The 20,690-nt window shown below is 39.3% G+C and overlaps 1 protein-coding gene across 3 annotated transcripts in view; it reads left to right on the plus strand.

Annotated features, from left to right (window-relative positions):
* C4H10orf67 (chromosome 4 C10orf67 homolog) overlaps positions 1-20,690 on the plus strand; it is a 127,185-nt gene that overhangs the window by 66,169 nt on the left and 40,326 nt on the right. For all 3 annotated transcript variants that reach the window (XM_058183163.1, XM_058183161.1, XM_058183162.1), the window contains 4 exons: positions 4,384-4,525; positions 5,480-5,538; positions 7,590-7,661; positions 11,365-11,430. In XM_058183163.1, coding sequence (XP_058039146.1) covers positions 4,384-4,525; positions 5,480-5,538; positions 7,590-7,661; positions 11,365-11,430 — 339 coding nt within the window. The remainder of the gene's footprint in view (positions 1-4,383; positions 4,526-5,479; positions 5,539-7,589; positions 7,662-11,364; positions 11,431-20,690) is intronic.

Raw genomic sequence — 20,690 nt, forward strand, 5'->3', positions numbered from 1 at the left:
GTTTACTTTTTAAACTATTTATTGTTAATGATCCTTATTATTATGGTCTGTCGCACAGTCAGTCAGTGGTTCAGACTGGATTTGGCCTTTTTTTCTGCCTATTGAGCACTTCCCAAGGATATGGAATAGGTAGGTATGGATGCATTAGAGTTTTAGAGGTATCATCACAGGATGTAAACTATTCGAATAGAATACAGAATAAAATGTACTTAATTGTCCAAATGTGATTGAACACACAAGGAAGTTGAGTCCGATGCATAAACTCTCAGTGTACAAACAAACAAAAAAATAATCTATTCATAAAATACTAATAGGAGACGCTGGTATTACAGCCTACTACATGTGTAAATATCCTTAGACATAAGACAGTGCTGCAGGGGTGAAATGTAAAATTTGTTATGACCGGTTCTATGGACGTGGCTTGGTGATGGGCGTGGCCAACTTTTTTTTTACATTTAAAATGCTTTTAAATACTTTTAAAATACTTTTAAAAGTAAAAAAAACTTTTAAAAGCCTCTGATGATCAGGTGACTCAGCTGAAATTGCCAGAGGAGCCTTTTAAAAACATTTTTACAGCCCCTTCGGCTGAAGAGTTTGTAGAAAAAATACTTTTAAAGGGTTCTGATGATCCCAGCTGAGTTGCTGATCGCCAGAACCCTTTCAAAGCCTTTTTTTTACAATGTCTTCAGCCAAAGAGGTTGTAGAAAAAAATGCTTTGAAAGGGTTCTGACGATCCCAGCTGAGCTGCATGATCATCAGAAGCTTTTTTTTTTTAACTTTTAAAAGCATTTTTTTGGCCGAAGAAAAAATGCTTTTAAAAGTAAAAAAAAAAAACCTCTGATGATCACACGGCTCAACTGGGCATGGGGGGGGCAGGGATTTTTGCTACTGGTTCTCTGAATCAACCGCCGCCACCACTACCGGATCAGACGATCCGGTCCAAACTGGGAGCATTTCACCCCTGCAGTGCTGTGGTGATTAGGTGTTCAGCAGAGTGATGGCATGAGGGGAAAAAATATCCCCATGTCAATTTGTTTTGGCATGCAATGCCCTATAGCGGTGTCCTGAAAGGAGGTGTTGAAACAGTGTATGTCCAGGATGTGAGGGTTCTGTAGATATTTTCTCAGCCCTCCAACTAACCTGTCTTCCATTGAGGACCTGTATATTGCACTGGCCTTCTGGCCAGTGCAATATACAGGTCTTCAATGGAAGGCAGGCTAGTTGCAATTATTTTGTCTACAGTCTTAACTATCTGTTAAAGTTGTTGTGCCAAACCAGATAATTATAGACGTATAAATGACGGACTCAATAATTCCTCTATAGTACTGTTCAACAGCTCCTTGGGCAGTCTGAGCTTTCTGCCAGATTATAACAGTAACATTAACAGAGTTGGAAGGTCTCTACTGTTGATACTGTGTTGTCTAATATTGTATGAGATAATAAAATAGGACCCTTCCTAAAATCCACTATCATGTCTACAGTTTTAAGTGTGTTCAGTTCCAGATTGTTCCAGCTGCAGCACAGGGTTCAACCTCTGTCTGTATACAGATTCATCACCATCTCAAATGAGACCAATGACTGTTCTATCATCTGCAAACTTCAGTTCTTTAACAGAGGGATCCTTTGAGATGTAGTCATTGGTATAGAGAGAAATTTCAAGTTACATTACATTTCAATAAATGATGCCTTTTGCAATTGATTGATGGTGAATTTGTCAATACCAGCAGTGGTCAAGTAGTGTTCCAACTGTTTTGGAATTGTACTCAAGGCATTTATAACTATTGGTAGGTTTGTTTTCTTTGGCCACGCTCATCCTGTTTGCAGGTCTTTGTATTTTTTTTCTATCTTCTTTCTCTTCTGTTCCGCTGTCTCCAGTACTGTCACGTCCACTATCTGGACTTTTTTGTCTTTCTTATCAACAACTGTTAAGTCTGGCTTGTTACGCAGCAGGTGCCTGTCTGTTTAAATTCTAAAGTCTCAGAGCACTTTGGCCTCTTTGTTTTCTATTACCTTCTCTATTTTCTAAAGTAATAGTAGCAGCAGCAGCAGTAGCAGCATTTATTTATTGGCAGAGACAAAGACAAGCCTAAAGAAAAGTGGGTGATATTTTTTCTCTTTAGATTTATGCAAATTAGAATATACATGTGATTGGATAGAGAAATCAGTTATTTAATAGGATGTAACACATTACATGGCTAGTGAAGCCAATGAGGCCATTAGAATATAACTATGAATCATGGGACTGAACTACAAAAATAATGGGGTATTGTTTGTTTCTAAGAATTACTTTCTTTTTCTTCCGTAAAACTCGTCTTGCCCCCAAGTAACTTTTCCCAGTTTATCTGTACACTTTGGCCTTCTGAATGTTCTATGGCTAAGCTGACATTGTAATTTTCCTGAAAATTTTTTGTAGTCAGGTAGTTATCTAATTTGGCACAATATAGCTGTCTTTTTTCTCTCTATCTGGAATGATATATTAGAGGCTTTAACTTGGCACCACAAAATCTCCTATGATTCCCTCCTCTGAAGTTTGACATATTTTATTATTTTAAGCTTCATCATCCCTCAAAGATGTTCACGTCATGCAAGGGGTTGATTGCCGGTCCAATCATTATACTACTTAATCTGACCAATGATTCAACTTAAACTCCAATGCATAAAATGACAGATGGTACCATCAGCAAAGCTGTAGTAGTCACAAGAGGCTGATCCAGGACATAAACAACAATTCCAAACATACTGTAGTTAACAAACCAATTTGCCATCCTGCAGACATTGCGTAACGATGTGAACGTGAAAGAAAACCAGAAATCTGAAGCTCTATTACTGTGTCAAAAGCATGTGCCAGTTTGTATGACTCTGAACATAAGTATGGATTTTGGAGAATGTCTAGATTTGGTAGACCAACCAAATAAGCCAAACTGTATGACAGTGTCCAATAAACTGTGAAAGTTTTCATCAGGAAAAGGAAGAGTTTGAAGCATATTAAAACGTTATGGAATTGAAAGATACTATGCAAAAACATGAGCCTTATGAACTCTTAATTGTTCTCAGATGCCTAATTGGAAGGAATAAGTCAATATAGATTACTATATATGTTGATATTTGAACAAGACTAAATTATATTTCTAGGGTGTATTTCGCCATAAATATATTCTATATAGCCTTTCAGTTTACTAAATTGTCAGTATTGTACTCATTTTTTTCTATCTTCAGATGATCTAGAAAATAATTATTTAATAATTATCTTAAAAAATTAATAATAACACATCTTTAAGTAATTGAGCTATTTACTGTTAGATTTCAGAGTAATTTTTTAAAAACTTGTTTAAACTTCTATTTTTCCCTCCCCTTCCCCTTTCATTAAAAGAAATATGCAGCAGTAAAATCTCAACAGCCATTTAACAATATATGCAAATGTTCTAAATAGCTTTGAAGCAGACAAGAAGAAAGAGTAGTTCTCCCAATAAGCTTGGATGCATACAAAGTCTTTTCCATAATGAATGTGGCCAGATTTTAACAAAGGCCATGCATAATAAAAATGTAAATGAGTTTGCTTTACTAAAAGTATAACTTTAAAGTCTTTTGTTGTATGCTGTCCCGAAACTTTCCTACAAGGTTATCATTGCTTGCATGGAGATTTACCCAAAACCTTCAATGGCATTTTTTTAAAAAAAAACTCCAAACCCAATAGCCTATGTGTGATGTGCATGCAAAACTGCTCTAAAGCTGAGAATATGAATTGTCTCTGGGTGGCTTCAGCACGAAGCAAAAAGCCAACTATATTGCCGTAAGACTGCCTGACGGACTCCATGTGGCTCCCAGCCTGGAAATTTCTCCAATTTTGACATGTGATGTACTCGTCACTGCAATGGCAGCCCTGTCACTAAGAAATGGCACAAAAGACAACAAGGCACCCCCTCCCTCTCCTTAGCCCTGCACATTGCAGCCCCCTGGAGCTGTCTGCCCATGGTTTCCCTTGCCTGCCTAGTTACAGACGGCCCTTCTAAACTGAGAGATAAGGGTGGGTGGACTGGATAGGCCCCAGCTGCCTTTGGGATGCAGCTTCCACAATAAATTGGCCTGAATGATGAGGGCAAACAAACAGTATGATATGTATTATGCCTGTCAATAATACATCCCCACATGTTTCCGTCTTTGTATGAGCGGGACCAAAGCTTTTCTTCAGCAAGTTCTACTTCGTCTCCTAGATTTTCCTTCCATTCATATTATAACTTACATGACAGGATTCAGAAATTTTTATGATAGCGGCATTGTATAACCATTGTGTGTCCGTCCCCCACCCATCCCAGCATCAGATTTACATTTTGTTGTTCTTTTATGCCTCTTGCTTTAGAAATAGATGGCTTCTTAATCTTTCAGCTTCAACGTGAAGGGTACGTTGATGTGGAGTGGCATCGGCAACAGATGCGAGAATTGAGAGAGCAAATAATTAGCCTGACTGAAAAAAACACACAGCTTCAAGAAACTGTGAAACTGGGAGTGAAAGAACAGATTAATTTAGGTAAATTTTACTCATAAATCAAATAAAGCATATGCAGGAAAAGAGAAAAGTAAATGGCAAAATGAGAAACTAAATGGCAGAATAGTGTCTAACCACCAATTGTTCATTTTTTCCCCCAATTTGCTCTGTAATTTGAGTTGGTCTTGAACTCTGATAGACTTAATGGAATTAATTTATACTGAATATGTGCTTATTTTCTAGTTTTTATTCTGGTAAAAAGAAGGTATGTTATCTATGAATGTCAAAATGTTGACTATTTATAGATTAATAATTATTTCTACTTCTAATAAGACAATTTCTACTAAATAATAAATGAAGAAATTTAGGAAAATGCCTATTAATTTGATATATATATATGTGTATATACCATAGGTTTTCTTCTCCTTGCTGCACATTGGAAAGTGGAAAATTAAAAATTAGCAATCGTGTCATTTCTGCTTCCTAGAAATTAAGAGGTTTTAGAACAATTAAGTCCATATCAAAACCAGATTTAAAGACATACGAATAATAACAAAGAGCAATGACGCACATGTAGCAAAAACAAAATACAGAAATATGATACTATTGGATGGGAATATAAATGAGCACAAAGCCAACATTTTTGCAGTTTTATCATCTGATGACTTGCCCATATCTCTCGCAATATTTAAAACCACCTGCTAAAACGTTTAGCAGCTGTGACTAACGGCATGAATGAATATTAATGAAAAGCAAAGGGTGTTCAGACACACTTGGCTCTTGAACTTATTTCTTAATCTCCCTCTCTCTGACCATCCAGCTGAACTGCAGACAGAATTCTGTGAAGGTCAAGGGCAGTTCTGAAGGTCACCAGTGTGCCCACTGCCTTCATCTACCATGAACCCGACTGACCTGCAGTACACAATATGAATCTATTCAAATAGCCATGTAATTTCATGGTGTGCTTTATCCCCGCCTTACCTTTGCTTCTTTCAGAGAACGAAATAAAACTTATGCAGAACAAAATGGAAAAAGATATGAAGGCAATGGAAAAGGTACTATATCCTTTACTTATTTATGTCTGTAATTGATTAACTTGTACAATAGATGCAGGAGTCTAGGAATTCACTAAAAAAATATTTAAAAGATGATCACTATCTTCTATTGCTCAGAGTTTGTTATTTTTTATAAATTGTTTTCAAAATATAGGATTTCTGTGGAAATCTTGCATCCTGAAATTAATCTGGATTAGATGCAGGATGGAGAAGCAGAGTGACATACCAAATAATATAAATGGAAAGTAATATGATGCTCCTGATTTGCCAAGTTTGGTGCTATTCCCTATAATAGGAATTTCATTTGGTTGAATTTTTGGAAACAGAATGGAATCACTGATAAAAATAACAATAATAATTCATTATTCATAATCATAAATATGATTTATATACATTAGAGCAAGCGTCCACAACCCTTGGTCTGTGATGTGGTACCAGTCCGCAGCCCTTTGAGAACTGGGTGATAGATGAGTGCGGGAAAGATGGTGATAGATGGTGATAGATGAGTGCGGGAAAGCTCCATTTGCACAAGCAGCAGGTGTGCACGTGAAACCATCCCCTTCCCTGCTACCGCTGCCAATCTACAGAGCTGATTGGAAAGGTTGGGGACCGCTGGAAAGGTTGGGGATCGCTGCATTAGAAGAATTTTCTAAGTAGTCAAGAGTAGAGAAGTTAGTAAATAAAATTAAGCATATGCTTTTTAAAACTTCGAAGTTGGTAATGGATGAAAGGATGTAAAGCTGTGGTGGATTGCTACCAGTTCGCCCCGGATGAGCAGTGGGAGGTTCTGCAGAAGTGTTGCGTGTGCGAGCAAACTGATAGCGACAGGTTTTGAAACCTGCCCCTGATGTCAAGGACTTTTTTTTTTTGCTTTAGATCAGGTATATCCAAACCACAGCCTATGGTCCACATGTGACCCTGGAAAGCTAGTAGTGCAGCCCCACAAGATCATAAACTTTAACATGAGATTATATATACATTAACTATATTTTATATACATGAACTATATTATAATAGCCCAAGACAATTCCTTTTCATTCAGTGCAACCCAGGCAAGCCAAAAGACACTCAGGCTTTTCTCCTTGGATATAGTGGTATTTCTGAAAGTGGAATTGAATTAAATGGCAGGAAAATGTTTCGATGATAAAAAAAAGTGAGGAAAGTCATCCCTGTTGGATTTGTGGAGTTTAACAGTCATTCTGTTGAGGGAGATTTTGATTTCCTGCTTAAAGTTTATTTTGATAATTTCATTGCTGAAGGAATAAAAAAAATCAGAGATATTTTAAGCCTCATCTTTAAAACCAGTACTTATGAACAATTCAGGTTTAGAATTAGGTATGAGGACAAGGAAGGGAAATGGACAAGGAAATTGATATTTATTTTCTTTAATGTCTCAGATAAGAATTTGTTCATATTAATGTCTTCTTGAAGCTTGATTGACTCTAAATGTCCTGGACAGAAATGTGTCCCTTTGTAAAAAAGGAGATATATTACCACTATAATGTGGCTTCTCCCAAAATGTTCAGAGAGAGAGATTGTGTCATTCAGATTGTTATCATTCAAATCAATGCATGTGTAATATGTAGCTGGATAAATTCAAGCAGCCAAAAAGCTTGGAAGATTTAATAAGAAATAGCATTTTCCATTGGAACCAAGTAATCTGATGGCAGTAAAGCAGGAGTGTCAAATATGCAGGGTCACGGTGGTGTCACATGACATATCAGGACTTTTTTCCCCTTCACTAAAGCAGGCATGGGCTTGGCCAGCGTATGACGCATCCAGCCCCGCGGGCTGCGAGTTTGACAGCCCTGCAGTAGAGAATCAATTTTATCTGTTGATGATGGACTAGTTCTAATAGCAAGTACTGTTCTGCTCCATGCCAATACTTCTGAACTGAAGAGCTAGAGAATTAAAAAAGTTAATAGTCCAAGTTTCCTTTAATTTGTTAGGTTTAATATAATTTTTCAATGCACATATTTTCAGATAACTTCCAAAACATCTATTTTAAAAAAAACTTTCCTCTAAAGCTCCATAATTGTTTTTTTAATTAGTTAATAAATGCTTACGACTTACTGAAGGCGGAACTTGACAGAGAGAAGGAAAAAATGCAAGCAAAGGCTCAGGTAAGATTCTCTTCAAAAGAATTAAACTGTTAAATCTTTTTTGGTTTCAGTCTGCCTCTCCTAAGCCTGGAAAACAGACTGTTGCTATGATATCTGTACAAACATTATGCCCAATATTTCACTCTTCAGATTTCCTCATTTACATTTATTAATTCAAAAATCATGCTTCAATTTGCATATTAACTTGACTAATTTTATACCAGCAGGCTCCCATCATCAAATTAATTAATAATATTACTGTATATTTGGAAGAGATGTGTATTACCTTTGAAAACTGAAACTTTCAAAACAGTTTGGTGTAGTGTCTATTGTGAAGAGTATATATGCTAGATTTCCTCATGATATGTCAAGGCCCATGAAAAATATTATTTTGCATGTGCTTTATAGCAATAGTAATAGCACTTAGACTTATATACTGCTTCACAATGCTTTATAGCTCTCTCCAAGCAGTTTACAGAGTCAGCATATTGCCCCCAACAATCTGGGTCCTCATTTTCCTGACCTCAGAAGGATGGAAGGCTAAGTCAATCTCGAGCCGTGAGATCAAATCTCTTGGGAGTCAGCAGAATTAGCCTGCAATACTGCATTCTAACCACTGCACCATCACAGGTCTCCTATGGTTTTATGTTTTTTCTGAGCTACCATATTTTCTGTTGTATAAGACGCACCGGAGTATAAGACGCACCTTAATTTTTGGGAAGAAAAAAAGAATTCTGTCTCTGCCTACCAGCATCAAGATCAGTTGTATCCACACTTCCACCTGATTTTGATAACAAGCAGCACAGATCTTTTTATCTGTTTAAAACAAACTCTATCACTCTACATGCATTTAACTGGAATGAGTGGGGTGGGGGATGATTTTCATGGGGGCAGAAGAGAGACTTGGCACCGAAGGCTCTGCTCCCGAGATGCTCCCGTCTTCCTACCTATAGCTCTGGGGAAAGTGTGGGAGCACAGCCTAAAGAACAAATCTTTTCAGGACGGGGGGTGGGGAATCTGTTCAGCAGCTTCAGCAAACAAGTCAGGCCCCATGGTTTGCGGCTGGTTAGTGGGCAGCTCAGGCCAGACAATGGTCGTGATGACTTCACTCCCCAGTAATGAGGAGCCACTGCTGCCGCCACCGCCTAAGCCCTCTCTACACCCAGGAGCCGAGCCAAACAGGAGCCCCTAAAGTGAAAACGTCCCTCCTTTACAGCCACCGCTGCCCATTGGCCTGATTCCCCAATGCAATTCTCAGAGCCACGTTTCAGGTGGTGGCCAGTTCCCCTGCAATGTGCAGCGGGGAACCAGGAACCGTTTTGGATTCGGGGAGGGGATTGGAGCTCTGCTGCCTGAAAATGCTTTTCTGCACATTGCAGAGCCGCACGCCCTTGTCCTCCTTCTCAGCAGACTCACCTCTTTCTTCCTGGCCAGATCTGCCGCCTAAAATGTGATGCACTTTTTTTGCCTCTGCACACCCCATTTTTGGAATCAGGAAGGGGATCGCAGGTCTGCTGCCCAAAAACACTTTCCTTTGGAATCAGGAAATCTATCCTGATGTTTCACTTTAGGGGCTCCCACTCATCTCGACTCCTGAGCGTAGAGAGGGCGTAGGCAGTGGCAGCAGCAGTTGGCTGCTCACGTTGCTGGGGAGTGAAGTCATCGCGACCATTGTCTGGCCTGAGCTGCCCACTGGGCGACCAGAGGGGTGACCAGCCATGAACCGTGGGGCCCCATCTTGTTCACCAAAGCCACCGGGCAGATCCCCCTCCAACTGTCCCAAAGAGGTTTGTTCCTCTTCAGGACAGGCTGTGCCCTGATCCAGATCCCTGCCGCCTGTAACTGCCTGAAAATGTCAAAGAGTGGGGGCCGGCAGGTGGGCGGGGCTACATTTGGTGTATAAGACACACCCAGATTTTTATCCTCTTTTTGAGGGTAAAAAGGTGCGTCTTATACACTGAAAAAATATGGTATATGAAAATGAATACATAGTGATTTCAGAAATATTCTTTTCCTTTGGCTACAGAAATTGCTTTCACTATTTACCATTATATAAATTAAAAAATCATCTCTATAAACTTTTCACAATTTGCCACACTACCTCCTATTCAGTGTTGCTTAAAAAATTAATATTCCTGATGGTTCCAATTATGTTTTTAATTTCTGTTTTATTCTTTCTATCTCCTCTTAACCTATAACAACTTAGTTTCATGTTGGCTGATGCCAGTATGTTTTGTTACAGCAGATTAAATGTCATATTATTTATAAAATACATTAAAATCCAACATATCTTGGTTCACTTTTTAAAAATTTGCCAGATAATGTGGCTGTTCAGAGTATAAGATGTTATGAAGAGCAAACCAAACCTGTTAAATATTCACTTCCTTTTTGTACTTACATTCGCCTAATTACAGCTGGTTTGTTTATTCTATTTTGTCAAGCTCAGCACTGTGTAGGTCCTTGAGCAGAAGATCAAACCTTATTCTTTCATTATAAATCTGAAAAAATAAAAGAGGACAAGGATCTTTGGACAAGAGGACAAGAGCTGTTGCAGCATAGAGGAATGATTGAAAGATATTCTGTTCGTTGTATGCTTATTTTTATAAATGGCCAATATGCTGCCATTTTGCTTTTAATGTATTCTTTCCAGAACAATGAAAAGTTTTTAATATTGCATTATGGTAAACAATGTTGGGGAACCAATTAACATTGGAATCATTGAACTGTGATCTCAGCAGCTCCGGATGGATGGCTGTATAAGGAATGCTGGGAACTGCAGTTTTGTAACAATAGAAAGTCATATTCCAGTTATAGACAATATCCAGTCAACATTTTACGCAGCAGTTTTTTTAGAAATTACTCCCCAATTCAAGTTAGAAAATCATTTATCTGCTCAAAATGAGATGTCTAATTGCTGTGCAATACTCTACAAAAAGAAAATAACTATGAAGCCGTTTCCCCAACATTGCCTTGTGGATAGTAATCACTACATGGAATAATATTATAGTAAAAATCTTAGGGAAGTTTGAAGGATTGGGGATTACTTTTATAGGAAGGAGGAGGAGGAATAATTTTTAATTTTAACTTTCTTCAATCTGATATGTTTGCAATTCTTACAGGTAGCAAGTTTAAAAAGTTCAATCAATCAGTAAAATAAATCTTAGTACAACAGAATCCTCAGAAATGTAATAATAAACTAAAATCCTTCATGTTTAAAAAAGATCATGTTGATTAAAAATAATAAATATTAGTTTTGTTGTATTGATGTTGCTAATTTAGCAATATTTGCTAGAATCATTAGCACAAGATGAATTAATTTGTAGTTTTTAAGATAGTGAAATATATCTTATAAACAGTGGTGGGATTCAGCCAGTTCGCACCATTTTGGGAGAACGGGTTGTTAACTTTCTGATCCGTTTGGCAAACTGGTTGTTGGAAGAAATCATTAGGGCAGAGAACTGGTTGTTAAATTACTTGAATCCCACCACTGCTTATAACCCATCCATTGGTTAAATATTTTTGTAAAATATTTTTGACTTTAATTCTTTATAAGTGCAGGAAAAGTCACATGTGAGAACATCATTGATTATATTGGAACTTGGTTCTATACATTAGTTTGATTGTAAATCAAGGAAAATAAACATTTCCCCTCTAGTGCTAGAGATTTCATCACCACATTTGTTATTGCAATTATGTTCAAATCTACTTTATCTTTATTTTTAAGGAAATAAAAGAAGCTCAAGATGGTCAAACAAAGTTAAAAGAAACTGAAGCTCAACCACTAGCAAAGGTAATTTAGTCTATTGACTGTGAATGTATTTTATTTTATTGTAATGATAGTCCTCAACTTATAACCACAAGTGAGATCAAAATTTCCATTGTAAGTAATTGCAGCTGTAAGCCAATGTTGGATCCAATGTTGCAACAATTTTTAGAGTGATTGTTAAGCAAATCACCTGGTCGTTCAGTCATGCTGTTATTAAGCAAATTCAGTTTCCTCAATGGGTGCTTTTTTACCAGAAATCAGTAAAAAAAAAAAAAAGGTCACAAATCACGACCAAGTAATTTATTTATTTATTTATTTATTAAATTTTTATACCGCCCTTCTCCCGAAGGACTCAGGGCGGTGTACAGCCAAAAATAAAATACAGAATATGTACAGTTAAAAACGAATTAAAATATAGCAAAATTACGAAAACGGCTGATAATTAAAATTAAAATTTAAAATATTTAAAATATTAAATATTTAAAACCCCAATTTAAAATCAAACTATTATGCCAGTCCCGCTTGAATAAATAAGTATGTTTTTAGCTCACGACGGAAGGTCCGAAGATCAGGCACTTGACGTAGGCCAGGGGGGAGTTCATTCCAGAGCGTCGATGCTCCCACAGAGAAGGCCCTACTCCTGGGGGCCGCCAGCCGACATTGTTTGGCGGACGGCACCCTGAGGAGACCCTCTCTGTGAGAGCGTACGGGTCAGTGGGAGGCATAGGGTAACAGCAGGCGGTCTCGTAAGTACCCAGGTCCTAAGCCATGGAGCGCTTTAAAGGTGGTAACCAAAATCTTGAAGCGCACCCGAAAGACCACAGGAAGCCAGTGCAGACTACGGAGCAGTGGTGTTACGTGGGAGCCACGCGCGGCTCCCGTTACTACTCGCGCAGCTGCATTCTGGACTAACTGCAGCCTCCGGGTGCACCTCAAGGGCAGCCCCATGTAGAGAGCATTGCAGTAATCCAACCGAGACGTAACCAGAGCGTGAGTGACCGTGCATAAGGCATCCCGGTCAAGGAAGGGACGCAACTGGCGGACCAAGCAAACTTGGTAAAAGGCCCTCCTGGAGACGGCCGCCAGATGTTCATCAAAGGACAGCCGTCCATCCAGGAGGACGCCCAAGTTGCGAACCACCTCCTTTGGGGCCACTAACTGCTTCAACAGTCAGCTGCGGATGCAGCTGACTGTACCGGGATGCCGGCATCCACAGCCACTCCGTCTTGGAGGGATTGAGCTTGAGTCTGTTTCTCCCCATCCAGACCCGTACAGCTTCCAAGCACCGGGACAGCACTTCAACAACTTCATTGGGGTGGTCCGGGGTGGAAAAGTACAGCTGAGTATCATCAGCGTACAGATGATAACTCACCCCGAAACCACTGATGACCTCACCCAGCGGCTTCATATAGATGTTGAACAGGGTAGGCGAGAGAATCGACCCCTGAGGCACCCCACAAGTGAGGCACCTCGCGGACGACCTCTGCCCCCCTGTCAACACCGTCTGCGACCGGTCAGAGAGATAGGAGGAGAACCACCGATAAACGGTGCCTCCCACTCCCAATCCCTCCAACTGGCACAGCATGATACCGTGGTCGATGGTATCAAAAGCCGCTGAGATATCTAATAGGACCAAGGCAGAGGAACAACCCCTGTCCCTGGCCCTCCAGAGGTCATCCACCAACGCGACCAAAGCGTCTCCGTGCTGTAACCGGGTCGGAAGCCGGACTGGAATGGGTCTAGATAGACAGCTTCCTCCAGGTGCCGGGGGAGCTGCCACGCAACCACACTCTCTACAACCTTCGCCACAAAACGAAGGTTGGAAACTGGACGGTAGTTTCCCAAAATAGCTGGGTCCAGGGAAGGCTTCTTCAGGAGAGGTCTCACCACCGCCTCTTTCAAGGCGGCGGGGAAAACCCCTTCAACCAAAGAAGCATTTATAATCCCCTGGAGCCAGCCTCGTGTCACTTCCTGAGCAGCCAGCACCAGCCAGGAAGGACACGGGTCCAGTAAACATGTAGTTGCATGCAACCTCCCCAGCAACCTGTCCACATCCTCGAGAGCCACAGAATCAAACTCATCCCAAATAACCTCAACAAGACGTGTCTCCGCTGTCTCGGTTGGATCATCGCAGTCTTGGTCCAAGCTATCACGAAGCTGAACGATTTTATCGTATAGATAACCGTTAAACTCCTCAGCTCGTCCCCGCAGGGGGTCATCCTGTCCCTCCTGTTGAAGGAGGGAACGGGTCATCCGAAACAGGGCGGCCGGGCGGTTATCTGCCGATGCAATGAGGGTGGAAACGTAGGAACGTTTCACCTCCCTCATTGCCACTAGGTAGGTCTTAGTAAAAGACCTCACTAGTGTCCAATCAGCCTCGGAACGGCTGGACCTCCAAATACTCTCTAGGCATCTTCTCCGGCGTTTCATCTCTCTCAGCTCCTCGGAGAACCAGGGAGCCAATTGAGATCTACGCCGGGTCAGAGGCCGCAAAGGCACGACACAGTCCAAAGCCCCAGCTGCGGCCCGTTCCCAAGCCGCAACCAGTTCTTCAGTCGTGCCGTGGGCAAGATCCTCAGGGAACGGCCCAAGCTCCGTCAGGAACCTCTCCGGGTCCATCAGGCGCCTGGGATGGAACCAATGCATTGGCTCCGTCTCCCTGCGGCGGTGAGCGGCGGTCCGAAAGACTAGGCGATGAAGGAAATGATCCGACCATGACACCGGTTCTTTCACTATATCTCCTAAATCCAGATCATTAACCCACTGACTAATTTTAGTACACTATTGTTAAGCAGAAGCCAGTCGTCATCAAGTACCCAAATTGTGATCCCATGACCATGGGAGTGGTACATTGGTTGTAAGTGCAAGGACAAGTTGAAAGTCCTTTTTTCTGAGGCCATTACGACTTTAAACAGCCATTAAGCAAATGGTTGTAAGTCAAGGACACTTTCCATATTTAACATTTTATTTTGCTGTTTTTGAATTAAACACATTTCAGCTTCTTAGTCAAATAGGAGTGATTGCATAGGTTATCTGAAGAAACTCTTATATAATATTCTGTGCTAAGAATAGATGAAGGATCTTACCAAAGGAGGCCAAAAGTTTTGTCTAGCCCAGTGTTGTTTCCAGCTGTGGCCAGTCAAACATTTCCACTGATAAGACATGAAACTACCAGACTGCCTTTGTTTGCTATTCACAAGTTTGATTCAGAACATTAAAATCCATTTAGCTAATAGCTACATCCAAGATTTTAGAAATAATTGCACAAGGATACATAAAAATATTAATATATAAATATATATTCTTACATGGAAGATATACTTTAGATGCAGGGGTGAAATCCAGCAGGTTCTGACAGGTTCTGGAGAACTGGTAGCGGAAATTTTGAGCTGTTTGGAGAACCGGTAGCAGAAATTTTGAGTAGTTCGGAGAACTGCAAATACCACCTCTGGCTGGCCCCAGAGTGGGGTGGGAATGGATATTTTGCAATATCCTTCCCCCAGGAGTGGGGAGGGAATGATGATTTTGCAGTATCCTTCCCCTGGAATGGGTGGGAATGGAGATTTTGCAGTATCCTTTCCCTGCCACGCCCACCAAGCCACACCACCAAGCCACACCCACAGAATTGGTAGTAAAAAAAATTTGGATTTCACCACTGGGTTAGATGTACATAATAAACTAATCCTATCTACATAGAGGAGGAAAACAATGAGATCAAAGGAACCACATGCTTTATAATTTGTTTAAAAATAACTATAGAAAAAAAAATCCCAAAAGCGGAGCAGGGCAGCTGTTCACTGAGGATCGAACATGATGATTGAAGATGATGGGAAACAAAGTTTCACAAAAATGCCTTGCTCCGTATTTATTTTCACTTGCTTCTCAAAAAATTATGAGTAAATTTAAAAGTTCAGATTATATGGTTTAGCACCTGAAAGTGTAGCAAGACTTCATAAAACACTTTGTGCAATGGCCATATCTTCAGCAAGTTTAAAAAGACCAAATATTTGCAACTGATCACTTTATTACAGAATCTTCTTTGTGATTTTTAACATTTTTTCATGCAGCATGTTCCAATATATGGATGAGTCAGTATGTGCTTTAAATAAGGATTGTTTTTGTATTCCTTCCTAAAGATATTCTTAATATGGAGTTTGATAAAACTGTTTGACTAAAGGCTACTGTTATCCTACATCTTTCTCAAACTTCAAATAAAGGCACACAGCAAGCAAGTGCTCAGAAGTTAATGTCTAAATCCATGTATAACTCACCTGCTCCTTTGATGATGCATTGGCTGCAAGAGGAATTTGCTTTCCTTTATTAATCAAACCTATATTTGTAAAAGTGTGACATGTAGTGGGAAAGTCACACATGCTGAGATTATCTGGACTGGAAAGCAGTCCCCAAAAGAAAGGAGAGAAATATGATCAATTAATTATAATGTGGTAAATAGTTTTGAAATATCTGTGATTTGTTTTCAGATAAAAGAAGTAATGTGTTATCAAGATGTTTTTGTTTGCTACTTTTAAGAGGATAACTCAGTAACTAATATATCAGTGTCATCATTCCGTTAAACGTGCATTTGTAGTAAATCACTTTGTAGCATCAACTAAGAGTTACAGCTCTAGGCTCTGACTTACAAGAAGGTACACTTTGCTTTGAGTTTGATGTGGTTTAGAACCATTATGAGTGGACTTTTTGGACTTAAGCATGGGAAGGGAATGCCTTGAACTGGGAGTGAAAGACTGATTTTAAACTTGGAAAAAAATTGAATACAGCAAACCTAGAAAGAATCAGTTAGTCAAGTGAATTTTTTTCTATATAAAAATCATTTTTCTTTGAAAGACATTTATTTTAAAAGTAGGAAAAATACTTTCTTCCAGTCCACTTTCCTCATTTACTTCATTTTAATTTATCATACGATAGTCCTGTATTTATATATTTGGAAGTCAGCTCTTCAAAGATACTTTAGATCCCAGGAAATGACAGCAGGTTTCCAGTCTTACCATAGAAGAATACATTTTAAAAATCAAAGAGAATAAGTAGCTATGGGCAGAGATGAAGGGAATAATGATTCACCCTATTTGACAAGTGTAAAGCTGAAAAAAGTCTGAACCCAGGATTTTCGGAGTCATCATTATTACAAAAAGACAAACGTTCATATTAGGAAACACGATATGAATTGGTAAGATGAAGTGAGAGATGCTACATCTTATAGCTCAAGGAGGGCCTTTGCAGAATTTTGACTACTGTGCCAATTGCGACCCTCCTGGATGGGAGGCCTTGTTCATAATCATTTATACCAGAGGTCTCCAACCTTTCAAACCTCAGGGACCACTAAATTCATAATTTTAAATCCCGCAGACCACTAATATAATCTGTCTAAAGACCGGCTGGGTGGGCGTGGCTAGGTGGTCATGTGACTGGATGGGTGTGGCCAACTTAATGTCACTCACGTCGAGGGGTGCCTCCCCGGCCTTTACTCGCCCCTCCTCTCCCAGCCACTCCTCACCTGCCCACCCAGGCTCCTTAGGGCTCCAAACAGGAAGCAGTTGTTGGAGCTAAGCAGCCACCATGAAAAAGAGTTGGCAAAACAGCTGGCTCAGTTCTAATTAGATCTGACTGAGAAGGAGGCTCAGCAGAAGCACCTCACTGAGGACTAGGAGCATAGGCTTTCCAAGCAGAGGGAAGACCTGCAGGAGTGCAAAACCAGGTACAGGCGCCTGGAGGATCAGCAGGCTGAGATGGTCAGCCAATTCCAAGCCCCACTGGAAGTCCCACTGGAACAAGACCCTCCTGCTTTTTGCCACCAGCAGCACTTCATTCTAGTCTTCACCCAAAGCCCCGTACCAGGAGGCTGAAGCAGACTCCAAGTCAGAATTTCTCCCTTCTGACCAACACAAGAAGACCCCGAAGGGGGAGACTCTCTGCAGCAACACAAACGTTCATTGAACATATCCATCCCAGGGGCCATAGTTTGAGAACTCCTGATTTAGTGCAATATAAAAAATGCAAATAATTATTCTGCAGACCACCAACATTTTCTCATGGACCACCAGTAGTCCACGAACCACCAGTTGGTGACTGCTAATTTATACCTTAGTCACTTTTCATTTGGATTACTGTAATGCACTATACATGGGGCTTCATTAGAAGATCATCTAGAAGCTACAACTGGTCCAGAATGTGACGGTGTGCATAGTGAGGGTGCTCCCTGATTTTGCCATGTAACACCACAGTTGTGTGAGCTCCACCAGCTCCCATTTTCCTCACAGGTGTAACTCAAGGGGCTGATTATTACTTTGAAAGCCTTATATGGCACAAGGTCAGTTATGTGAGGTACTGCCTCTCCTTAAGGTCACTTATCTATCCTACAAAGTCAAATAGGATGGGCACACTTCTACTCCCTTCTCTTAAACATTGCCATCTTATGGGATCTGGGGAATGTACCTTTTCCATGGCACTCCTTTCCTATGGAATATCCTTTCACAGACTTTTCACAGTCTTCTGAAAAGTACTTAAGACCTGACTTTTTCTCCCAAATGCAAAATACATTAAATGCAAAAATAGGGTGAGTCTGATGGACTGCATGTGAAAGTGTACTTGGTACCAGGTTATAAGGTTGGCTTTTTGATAGATACATTTTTAATAGATTGTTACATTGATGTTGTTTTTTGGGAGTCACCCAGAGTTTGATATAAAATAAATAAAGTGTTTTTTTCTCTTTAACAAAACAATAATCCCAAAACCCATTGTCCCATCACAGCTCACACCAAATATCTATTCCTAATTCACTCAATATGTGTACTTAAACACTGCTTAGATTACGAGCTCTGGGTTGCAAAAATCCAAACAGCCACTAAATGGCACAAAAAAACATTCAGAAAACTGAGAAGGGGCATGGCCAATGTTGCAGCGGGATGGCGGTTCCCCGGGGCTCCAGAGGAAATGCCGATATCCCAGCCATTTGGAGGTTCTTCATGGACCATAGCTGTCTTGTAGAGACAGCGAAGAAGGGTGGCATGGATCAGCGCGAACAGGGAAGTGGCAAATTTCCTGGAGCGCTGACATTAGCTTTCGACCCAACGGCACAGAAGACAGCCATTAGAGCTGTCAAAGCTGGGGCGGTCACACAAAGAGATTTGAGCAGGAGCGGTGATTGAATGGAGTATTGTTACCGGATGAGAAGAAAATTTATTAAAGCTTAAAAGGAATTTTCAACTTGAAATTAACGGCTAATTGGCACGTGGAAATATAAAAAGAAGAAAGCAAAAAGCAAAGCAGAACTCTGTAATTAAAGCCCCAAAAAGGAAACTTTCCATCTGAATTTAAAACTGACTTTGGAAGAAACCAAAAATAACAAAAGGAAAAGAAAATTGAAGGAAAAAATTGGTTGCTAATAAAAGGATTGAGACAGGAAGTAATTAATTTTGTGGATTAACAGGTGACATTTTGTTGCTGAAGCATTTGCAAATTGGAGAGAGACATCTGCTGGAGGAAAGAAAATATCACATCATTTAGATCAGCGTGGGAAAGTTAGGAGGCGGCTTTGTTTTATACAGCTGCAGCGAGATTGTAAAAAAAAGTGGAATTGACAAAGACTTCAATTGGAACAGCTTAAAGGAACATTTGAATTGGACATTTTCAGAACAAAGAAGAAAAGAAGAAAAGGGATACTACATGGACTTAAATTTGGATTATATATAAGTCAAAGCAACATTTTGAATTTGGACTATATATAAGTTAAGATAAATAAATCTAAAAACTTATTCTCCCCATATTGAAAATATGGAGAATTGGGAGGAATTATGGGAGATACTTCAAATGGTGCAAGAGTCTATTAATGGGAATAAGCAAGCAGAATTGTGGCTTAAAAATAAGAAAAGAAATTATGGAAAAATTATGAGGAAACAACAAAAATATAATGTTGAAAAAGAAATGAGTGAGGATAATATAGATGATCATACTGGGTTTGATAGTGAAAAAATAAAAATGGAGAGAAGGACAGATACTTTAAAAAAGAGGGGGGAAAGGAAAAAAGAAAATTGAAGGAAAAAATTGGTTGCTAATAAAAGGATTGAGACAGGAAGTAATTAATTTTGTGGATTAACAGGTGACATTTTGTTGCTGAAGCATTTGCAAATTGGAGAGAGACATCTGCTGGAGGAAAGAAAATATCACATCATTTAGATCAGCGTGGGAAAGTTAGGAGGCGGCTTTGTTTTATACAGCTGCAGCGAGATTGTAAAAAAAAGTGGAATTGACAAAGACTTCAATTGGAACAGCTTAAAGGAACATTTGAATTGGACATTTTCAGAACAAAGAAGAAAAGAAGAAAAGGGATACTACATGGACTTAAATTTGGATTATATATAAGTCAAAGCAACATTTTGAATTTGGACTATATATAAGTTAAGATAAATAAATCTAAAAACTTATTCTCCCCATATTGAAAATATGGAGAATTGGGAGGAATTATGGGAGATACTTCAAATGGTGCAAGAGTCTATTAATGGGAATAAGCAAGCAGAATTGTGGCTTAAAAATAAGAAAAGAAATTATGGAAAAATTATGAGGAAACAACAAAAATATAATGTTGAAAAAGAAATGAGTGAGGATAATATAGATGATCATACTGGGTTTGATAGTGAAAAAATAAAAATGGAGAGAAGGACAGATACTTTAAAAAAGAGGGGGGAAAGGAAAAAAGAAAAGACTGAGGGGGAAAATTAAAAGAGTGAAAAAAAAATAGATGATTACACTGGGATTAGCAGTGACAGAATAAAGAGAAGAAGAGAAGAGAAAAATTGAGGGGGAAAATTAAAAGAATAAAAGTCAGAGAAAAGTGGAAGAGAGGAAGCAAGAAAAGGATAAAGAAGAAGAGGAAAAAATGGGAGAAAGGGAGAAAAATATTAAAAGATGAGTTCTGGGAGAGACTGAAAGAAAATGGTTAAAAAGAGGAGGAAAATGAATAGTAGAAAAGAAACTAAAATAGTGGTAGAAACTTTTTTTTTCTTTCTTTCTGAAATAATGGAAATTAGAAATAAATTTTAAACATATAAAAGAATGGAAAATCCAGCAGATGAAATGTGAAAGATAGCATGGTTTGTAAATGAAAATGATTGAAATTAAGATGTAAAAGGGAATAAAATTGAAATGTTAGTAAATGATGTACATTATTGGAAGAAAATAATAAGTATTGAATTGTGAACAAAAATGTTAAGACAATAAGAGGTGGAAAATTGCATTAATTGATTGTATTATATAAATGGAATAAAATGAAG

This window comes from Ahaetulla prasina, chromosome 4, assembly GCF_028640845.1.
Source record: "Ahaetulla prasina isolate Xishuangbanna chromosome 4, ASM2864084v1, whole genome shotgun sequence".
Lineage (NCBI taxonomy): Eukaryota > Metazoa > Chordata > Lepidosauria > Squamata > Colubridae > Ahaetulla > Ahaetulla prasina.